Source organism: Sebastes fasciatus, chromosome 1, assembly GCF_043250625.1.
Source record: "Sebastes fasciatus isolate fSebFas1 chromosome 1, fSebFas1.pri, whole genome shotgun sequence".
NCBI classification, from domain to species: Eukaryota; Metazoa; Chordata; class Actinopteri; order Perciformes; family Sebastidae; genus Sebastes; species Sebastes fasciatus.
Window position 1 is genome coordinate 18,867,641 of NC_133795.1, and position 9,183 is coordinate 18,876,823.

Consider the following 9,183-nt stretch of genomic DNA (forward strand, 5'->3'; position numbering starts at 1 on the left):
ATAAGCAACTGTTTAGCTAACAGGTACAACCAAGCCAACAGGAGAGTCAGTCAACACCAGTCTGTGCAGCCCACACAGTCCTCAGAAGAAGAGGTCTCTAATCAGGCACAATAATTAAAATCACCTGTGTAGGTTGACCGGAAGTGAAGGCCTACTGGTCACTTTAAGACCATTTCCCATGTCCATGCACCTTGGAGGTAGGTGAAGTTGTGCTAGAAACCCCCTCTCTGCTTCAAAACTTTGATTTGACCCAGCTTTATTTAGAAAATGAACCTTGTTCAACCTGACTTCATCCAGCTTTCCCCTCTGTAGATCGGATTTACAGTTTTTGGCTAGACAGATAGACAGATAGATAGATAGATAGTAAATTTATTGATCCTGAGGGAAATTAAAGTTTCCAGCATCACAGTTCCATATTGCAAAACATGTTAGTAAAAAGGCAGTAAAAAAGTTAGTAGTACAAAGTACAAAAAAATATACCAGATATAAAAATACAAGGAGATGAAGAAAACTGTTAAAACTGAATATAGAGCAGGGTAACAGCTCTGATACACGACTATTAAAAAAAGTGAATATAGTGCAGAAGAGACTGTTAAAAATGAATATAGTGCAAAAGAGACTGTTAAAGGTGAGTATAGTGCAGAAGAGACTGTTAAAGGTGAGTATAGTGCAGAAGAGACTGTTAAAACTGAATATAGTGCAGAAGAGACTGTTAAAGGTGAGTATAGTGCAGAAGAGACTGTTAAAACTGAATATAGTGCAGAAGAGACTGTTAAAGGTGAGTATAGTGCAGAAGAGACTGTTAAAGGTGAATATAGTGCAGAAGAGACTGTTAAAAATGAATATAGTGCAGAAGAGACTGTTAAAGGTGAGTATAGTGCAGAAGAGACTGTTAAAAATGAATATAGTGCAGAAGAGACTGTTAAAAATGAATATAGTGCAGAAGAGACTGTTAAAAATGAATATAGTGCAGAAGAGACTGTTAAAAATGAATATAGTGCAGAAGAGACTGTTAAAGGTGAATATAGTGCAAAAGAGACTGTTAAAGGTGAGTATAGTGCAGAAGAGACTGTTAAAGGTGAGTATAGTGCAGAAGAGACTGTTAAAGGTGAATATAGTGCAGAAGAGACTGTTAAAAATGAATATAGTGCAGAAGAGACTGTTAAAGGTGAATATAGTGCAGAAGAGACTGTTAAAGGTGAATATAGTGCAGAAGAGACTGTTAAAAATGAATATAGTGCAGAAGAGACTGTTAAAAATGAATATAGTGCAGAAGAGACTGTTAAAAATGAATATAGTGCAGAAGAGACTGTTAAAAATGAATATAGTGCAGAAGAGACTGTTAAAGGTGAATATAGTGCAAAAGAGACTGTTAAAGGTGAGTATAGTGCAGAAGAGACTGTTAAAACTGAATATAGTGCAGAAGAGGCTGTTAAAGGTGAATATAGTGCAAAAGAGACTGTTAAAGGTGAGTATAGTGCAGAAGAGACTGTTAAAGGTGAATATAGTGCAGAAGAGACTGTTAAAAATGAATATAGTGCAGAAGAGACTGTTAAAGGTGAATATAGTGCAGAAGAGACTGTTAAAGGTGAGTATAGTGCAGAAGAGACTGTTAAAAATGAATATAGTGCAGAAGAGACTGTTAAAGGTGAGTATAGTGCAGAAGAGACTGTTAAAAATGAATATAGTGCAGAAGAGACTGTTAAATGTGAATATAGTGCAGAAGAGACTGTTAAAAATGAATATAGTGCAGAAGAGACTGTTAAAGGTGAATATAGTGCAAAAGAGACTGTTAAAGGTGAGTATAGTGCAGAAGAGACTGTTAAAACTGAATATAGTGCAGAAGAGGCTGTTAAAGGTGAATATAGTGCAAAAGAGACTGTTAAAGGTGAGTATAGTGCAGAAGAGACTGTTAAAGGTGAATATAGTGCAGAAGAGACTGTTAAAGGTGAGTATAGTGCAGAAGAGACTGTTAAAGGTGAATATAGTGCAGAAGAGACTGTTAAAGGTGAGTATAGTGCAGAAGAGACTGTTAAAGGTGAGTATAGTGCAGAAGAGACTGTTAAAGGTGAGTATAGTGCAGAAGAGACTGTTAAAGGTGAGTATAGTGCAGTAACTCCAGTAGATTAGTCTATGAAAGTGCACTGTGTGCATTAATATCTTAATTATAACCACATTGACTTTAACTAATGTTAGCATTTTGACAACTTATTAAAACAATTCTTAACATAAAGCTGTTGATGGTGATTAATATCAGAGGATCCCAATATTATGAAACTGTTTTAATCTCTTTCACATTTCTCTGAATACTTTACCGTTGCTTAGCAACATGAACACCCGTTAGCAGACGGTGGACCGTTAGTTTAGCAGAATGCTAGCCGTTAGCAGCTAACACTTAGCCGTTAGCTAACTGTTAGCAGACCGTCGTGTCGCTGTGTACATTCATTATTTTTTCACGCAACGATTACAAACTGAATGCCGAGAATGTTCAGAGTAGTGTTATTATTGTTTACAAAAGGCTAACTGCTTTTAAATATTAACGCAAAGTGAGAACATCTGGTGAGCTAAACTGAACTAAACTAGCCTAGCTAAGCTAATAGCTAACGTTACATCTGTTATGAATGAGAGATGTGATGATAGATACCTGACAGGCTGGAAGACACTGAAATACACAACTTAAGCTTACTAGGTAAGTAGCTACCAATATAACGAAGTTTATGTAAATTCATCCACTTTACAAAAAGCATATTCTCTCTTTTATGTGGCCATGCAGGTTTTGGTTTTAATTGCAGGCCTTGGGTTGTCTGTTAAATCTCTGCAAGTCAGTGGAGGTGAATGGACTTTTGGTGATGCTTAAAGCAATGAAATGTTTTTCTTTTACAAATTTGATACAGTATAATATTTTTATAGTTTTATAGACTTATTTGGTAGAAACTGGTTCCAATAAAACCAGTTTACATCGAGGTAACAGCGTCCTTCAGGCCAAAGACAGACATGCACCAGGGCCTGAGAGTCAAGTTGAGTGCTTTCCTGCTCCATTCAGTGTTTTGTCACTAAAACACACACTCCCATAATGTTAAATTTGCTATTTTATGTACAAAAAGGCCACATGTTAATATATGTTATTCAATACGACATAACCATCTAATTCTGATGGAAACAGTGGATGCAGGGGTTAAGATGGTAACTTCATACCAGACCAGAGAAGAGGTCTCATGGTCAGATTCTCACCTTGAAGAAACATTTTGTCTATGCTATTGTAATATGAAAAGCAAGATAAGATAAGATAAGATAAGATAAGATATTCCATTATTAGTCCCGCAGTGGGGAAATTTGCAGTGTACAGCAGCAAAGGGGATAGTGCAAAAAAACAAGATGCATCAGCTAACACAGTAAAAAAGAGAGCTAAACAAAGTGAAACAAAATATGAACCATTTAAATAGAAGGACGTATAAAAATAGGAGCATTATATACAGTATTGACAATAAACAGACTATTAACAAAATTGCACAAGTGGAAAATGATATTGCACAGTGAGAATGGAATGAAATTCCACCTGAAAATATCAGGTTATTGTCAGTTTTTGGTGTGTAAGTGTAAGTGGTCTACTGGGAGCAGTGCTGGTTGTGGAGTCTGACAGCTGCAGGAAGGAAGGACCTAAGAATATGGCTTTTGGCATGATCAAATTAAGTTAAATGCAAAATGGTTCAGTGGCCTGAGCAGTTGCCTATTAACCCAATCCTGCCCATTACAGGTGACAGGTGGTCTCTCCAGCTTCTCTCATCAGCTGGAGCTTTGGTGTCCCAGCTGAGCAAAGTCTCCTCCCTCATCCGCCAAAGTTTGGCAGCACTGATAACATTGCAGCCCTGAAAGACTTTAGATGACATCCAGGAGAAGGAGGGTCCTTAGGACAGGGCAGCTGCCCTCCAGCCCGAAGTTTGGCAGTGATGATGACTGTTCTGCCACGTCTGGCTCTGCAGGAGTCCATGGAGGACCTCCTAGCTCCAGGGACAACACCCCTGACCATACCCAGGCATCAGGCTTTAATGCTATACTCCATGAGATCCAAGAGCTCAGGGAAAACAAAGGCCACCTCGAGGAATCCTTTCAAAACTTAACATCCTGCCACCAACAAGACTATGCATTGATTGTTGAGGCCCTACGTGAGGAGCGATACAGGTAGCATATGCTTACTATAGTACTCTGTGGGCTTAAAGGAACCTGTCCTGTTTGTGATACTGTGGTCATTACTATTTTGCAGGAGTGAACGTTTAGGAGAACAGCTCAATGACTTGATAGAACTGCACCAGAATGAAATTTTGAATTTGAAAGAGGAGCTAGCCAGCATGGAGGAGACTGCTCATCATTCTAACCAAAGACCAACAGATATTCATGTAAGCTTCACTAGTGTACGTCTTTTTCACAGCAGACATTTTTATGTCATAGCAAAACCAGCACAGGCGTTACTAACGTATAGGTGAGCCAGTTCCATTCAGGTTTATTGGTATGAACAATCATTAATTATTATTAGCTACACCTGTGCTTTTCCTGCTGTGACCAGTGTTGGATTACAGTACCAACAAGGCAAAGCAGGTAACTGCCCCAGGGCCCCTCAACCTCAACCTCAGGGACCCTGAAAACTCCAGGCATGTGTGTCAGCTTGTTTTGGTAGTGTAGTTGAAAATGTGTTTAGGAAAATGCACCACTAAAGCACAATATCCACTGACATAAGGGCATTACTGTGGGTATAGTTCCTGTTTTGAAGAGGGTCCCTGTGTAAAAATCTAGTTTTAATACTTGTATCAGTTCGTTAAAAGCTGCATATTCATAAATGTAAGTGTATTACCAGCAAATCAAGGGCCAACTAGTATTCCAGTATAGAGAAACTGCTCACATTGCACAGAGAATGGGAGTAGCGGGGTTAATAGGAGCCCTCGGGCTCTGTAGCAGGTTAATTTGATCATGACTATCACGAGTCAGAATATCTGCCATGGAAAAGATGTATGGATGAAACGATTGGTGCTCTGTGTCTAATTCCTCCGATAGGTCATTAGAGCACCTTCACTGACAGTTTTGTCTCCACCCTGTAGGAGGCGCTGCAAGCATGTCAGACACGTCTGTTCAAGATGGAGCAGCAACAGCAGGTGGTGCAGCTTGAAGGTTTGGAGAACACCACAGCACAGACTGTTCTTGGAAAACTAATTAATGTGCTGTTGGCTGTTATGGTGGTCATTCTATTATTTGTGTCCACAGTGGCTAACTGTGTCACAAAATGCAACCGCATGCTTTATACACTGCTTTTTGTAGTCCTCTTCTCTTTCCTCTGGAGGCACTGGGATGCCATTTCAGAGTATCCAAAATACTTTTTCTGCACTCAACATCCTGACAGGGGAGATCTATAAAACGGTCTCAACTGCAGCATCAATCTGGCATCTCTTCAGGAATGTTGTGCAAAAGACTTGAGCATTAAGGTTCCATATTTCATGTTACTCTCCAGTGCAACAACACTCCCAATAAACAAGTGAAATTTTAAAATGTCCATTTGTGTTCACAGGGCAACTTGTAGATCCTTTATATTGCCAGTTAGATTTAAAAAAAAAAAAAAAAACTTATTTAGGAGGCCACTTTAATCATTACATTTTGCAGTCTGCTGCTGTAGTGGAAGGCCATTAGTCAAAATCAACTTATGTTGAATATATTTTTAATTTAGGATATACCATTAGCCTACTGTATATCCTGAAAAGCAGAATCATGCATCACAGAGTCATGCTCCAAATACATTGAACTTAGAAAGCACACAAGATCTCCAAAAAAAATTAAGATTTTATTGCAAAACAAAAACAGTATGACAACAGTCAATTATAAAATTTACTCTGCAGTCTTCTTCCCTCGTTTCCCAGTCACTTTAGCAGCAGGGGCTTCGCTGCCTGCTTTAGCAGCCTTGCTCCGAGACGCCTTTCCTGCCTTTGTCTCCTTAGTGGTCTTTGCTGCTTTAGTTTTGGCTGGAGGCTCAGAGGCTCCCTTGTCGTCGTCATCATCATCATCGTCGTCGTCCTCCACTGCAGCTTTTTTTGCTTTTGGCTTCTTTGCTGGAGCAACTTTTGAGGCAGTAGCCTCTGGGGCAGCATTCTCCTTTTCTTTCTTGGACTTTTTGGGAGGTTTTGGTTCTTCTTCCTGAAATGGAGAAAAAAAAAAAGTCAGACTGGGCTGTAGCCAGAATTTTTTAAATATTAGATCATAAGTGCAAGCAGTCCCATCAACCCCCAGTAAAATGTACATCTTGAAATGCTGTAATTTGGATAGTTTCTATTTTAATTAGGCCTAATTCACATTAGTTTGTATTTCTACTGAACTGTTAACAGGACACTGAATAAAAGAGCATGTATGCTCAACCAACATACAAGAATAGGTTAAATAAATGAAAGATTGGCCTACATTTAATCAGATGTAGGCGCCAGAGTTTCTAGATGATGGCCTAAAAGCCGTTTTCTAATTCTCATATCTGCCAGGAATAAATTCTGGCAATTTTCTTTAAGTTAATTGTGCATTTATCTTGGCCAGAAAATGGTCAAATAAGACACCTGGGTGTCAATATTGGTCACCTTTTAAAAACCATGTAGGCCTATATGTGCAACTTCAAATAATAAAGGCCAGTTTACTGCAGGCCAGTATATATTCCCAGATAATACAGCAAACATGAACACTTGTCATTGTTTTCCATGCAGAGCACACCAACAGTCTCACCTCCTTTGACTCAACCTCTTCATTTGCAGTCACTTTCTTCTTTGTGGCACCTTTAAGAAGTTACAGGCTATTAAAAACACATTATAAGTTGATTTATAGGAGGTTGTAGTCATTTTTAGGTTTTATTCATACCTGCTTTTTTGGGCTTCTTGGCTCCATCCTTGGCTGCTGCTGCTTTGGGTGCTTTTTGCACATTAGGATCTGCATTCTCAGTTTTGGGTTTTGCCTCCTTGACTTTTGGTGCAAGCTGCAGAAAGGACAAGAAAAGACCGGATTAATGATCCATTATTTGACTTGCTTTGATGAAGCCGACTTTGACATCTTACCCTGAAGCTCCCTGTTGCTCCTGCAGTCGCATTGGCGTTGGCAGGACGCACCAAGGTGCCACTCTCGAGTCCTTTCTTCAGCGCTTTACGGACGAAGGTCTTCAACCTCACCAGATCCACGGAGGGGTATTTCTGTTTAATATAACTCTGTATCGCTTGGGATGAAGCCCCTTTACGCGAGTCCAGCTCTTTAAGTGCTTCGTTCACCATGATCGCTGTGGAGGGATGAGTTGCAGGTTTGCGCAGCGTCGCAGCATCTAGACAGCAAAAAAACAACTTGGCGTTAGTTTTAAATAAGGAGTTCAACAGTCACATTGTTATGTTTAAATGAAAAACAAGCAGACCGGATTTTTTCTCTTCCACTGGGGCATCACTGGAGGTCGGTGCAGGAGGATCAGCAGAGTCTGCTGCTGGCTTTTTAGGAGGCATTACTGACAATTCAATATAAAAAAGATAAAACAAGAAAACCCTCAGCACGTTACGTGAAGCCTAAAACAATGCTACAACTGCACGTCTCCGTCTTTATGCAGCTGCTTCCGGTAAAATGACACCAGGTGAATCACATCAGCATCAGGTGAGATTCATTAGGGGTTGTTAATTAAAGCCAGCAGGGAGTGTGGCCAAATGCTTCATCCAACCACTTAAATAAAAAATAAATAAAAAGATTTCTTTATTGAAATCAATGCTCATTAACAGAGGTACAAACAGATGCATACACTGTAAAAAAAAAATCAATTTCCATTTTTTGTCTGTATTTCAAAATGACAGAAAAAAAAAAAAAAAATACATGTTTCATTTTTGATTTATAAGTAAATGGTCTTAGATTTACAGTATTTTTTGGAATCACAATCGTAATTATCTGTATTTAAGCCTTTCTTGATCATTTTTAAAGATGATTATTCTGTTTTTTAGAGGTTTATGACTCTATTTTAACAATTCATTTAGGTTAGAAGAAAAGGATTTCATGGAATTCTAAAATTATTTCTTCTCAGATTTTTTTGCAAAACTTCTGAGTTTTGGGATTTTGCAACGTAAAATTACATGTTTCATTTGTGATTTATATGTAAATAGTCTTAGATTTACGGTGTATGACTATTCTAACAATAAATATATGTTAAAAGTAAAATATTTATTGTAAAATCACAGTAATAAAGGCTAATTATATAAAGATAATTACTTTTTTTTTTTTTTTTTTTTTTTTTACAGTTTATTTATGTTGATAAACGGACAGTATATTTCCATTTTTTAACAGACATTTTCTGGCGCCCCTGCTGCCGGAAAATTTCCGTTATTTTACTCTTTTTTTTTTTTTTTTTGCAGTGTAGACAATTGAAAAAAACAAACAAACAAAAAAGACAAACTAAACTTACTTTCAGTATATTAGAACCTATAATATCAATATTTTCCACACAATCTTCTGAATTAAAAGGTTGATCAACAGTACCAGGGTTTCGTAGAAGTATAATAAGGACACTTTCTGGTAGCTTCATCCACCTACACGAGGCACTATAGACACCTACATGTGTCATTGTACCTCACCAAAGTCCAATCAATCTTTTGCAATATTTTAGAGAAATGTTTCTCATTTTGAAAAGTATATGGATTGTGCAAAAGTGCAAAATCCTACTTCCAATAATCGAGCAAATGTCTTCAAACTTTTAAAAAAAATCACACTAAATGTGGATACAACCTAATCAGACATAAGGTGTACAAACCAAACCTGTCACTGTTGTGTAAGATATGGTTTTCTATTCTTACCAGATTACAAAAGCAGCTGCATAGACGTGGTCTCTACGTATATTGGTATTTTTGTAGCCTTTGTTTTGGCCAGCCTTATAAACTGAATGTAGGTCGTCTACACACCGGTGCAGCCTTGCAATAGCCTAACTGTCATATTGAAAACAGGCTATAAATTGAGAGATAGCAGGCCCTGTGTGTGCTGACATGGAAGGACTGACCTACTTTGTACTTTCATCTCATGAATACAGTCTGTAAGTAAAGATAAATAATAAATATATTTAACTCAATGTAGAAAGAAGTAATGCTGGAACTAACATTCAATGGTTTTGTCAATGAAATGTTTAAAAGCGTGTAACATTACTAACTACAGTAG

The 9,183-nt window shown here is 38.0% G+C and overlaps 2 protein-coding genes across 3 annotated transcripts; one reads left to right on the forward strand and one right to left on the reverse strand.

Moving 5' to 3' along the window:
- The first annotated feature begins 52 nt into the window (after positions 1–52).
- LOC141767946 (transmembrane and coiled-coil domains protein 1-like) lies at positions 53–5,529 on the forward strand. 2 transcript variants are annotated; one of them, XM_074635711.1, is made up of 4 exons: positions 53–197; positions 3,755–4,179; positions 4,262–4,394; positions 5,091–5,529. In XM_074635711.1, exons 2-4 carry the CDS (start codon positions 3,881–3,883, stop codon positions 5,400–5,402), a joined length of 744 nt encoding a protein of 247 aa, XP_074491812.1. In that variant the 5' UTR covers positions 53–197; positions 3,755–3,880; the 3' UTR covers positions 5,403–5,529. The 2 variants fall into 2 exon arrangements, with proteins under 2 accessions (XP_074491812.1, XP_074491804.1); XM_074635703.1 differs by lacking the exon at positions 53–197 and adding an exon at positions 2,350–2,689.
- A 282-nt stretch (positions 5,530–5,811) lies between these two features.
- On the reverse strand, positions 5,812–7,619 carry h1m (linker histone H1M). The gene is made up of 5 exons (XM_074635694.1): positions 7,415–7,619; positions 7,071–7,327; positions 6,877–6,991; positions 6,745–6,794; positions 5,812–6,174 (listed from the first exon to the last, which is right to left on the reverse strand). Exons 1-5 carry the CDS (start codon positions 7,497–7,499, stop codon positions 5,869–5,871), a joined length of 813 nt encoding a protein of 270 aa, XP_074491795.1. The 5' UTR covers positions 7,500–7,619; the 3' UTR covers positions 5,812–5,868.
- Positions 7,620–9,183: the final 1,564 nt, after the last annotated feature.

What these genes read in the sequence shown, in the direction of transcription:
- LOC141767946 (XM_074635711.1), top strand. Translation starts at nt 3,881, where the DNA reads ATGACATCCAGGAGAAGGAGGGTCCTTAGGACAGGGCAGCTGCCCTCC. An exon ending in CTACGTGAGGAGCGATACAG is followed by an intron (nt 4,180 to 4,261) that starts GTAGCATATGCT and finishes ACTATTTTGCAG; the next exon opens with GAGTGAACGTTTAGGAGAAC. An exon ending in AAAGACCAACAGATATTCAT is followed by an intron (nt 4,395 to 5,090) that starts GTAAGCTTCACT and finishes TCCACCCTGTAG; the next exon opens with GAGGCGCTGCAAGCATGTCA.
- h1m (XM_074635694.1), bottom strand. Translation starts at nt 7,499, where the DNA reads ATGCCTCCTAAAAAGCCAGCAGCAGACTCTGCTGATCCTCCTGCACCG. An exon ending in GAGCAACAGGGAGCTTCAGG is followed by an intron (nt 6,992 to 7,070) that starts GTAAGATGTCAA and finishes TCCTTTCTGCAG; the next exon opens with CTTGCACCAAAAGTCAAGGA. An exon ending in AAGAGGTTGAGTCAAAGGAG is followed by an intron (nt 6,175 to 6,744) that starts GTGAGACTGTTG and finishes TCTCCATTTCAG; the next exon opens with GAAGAAGAACCAAAACCTCC.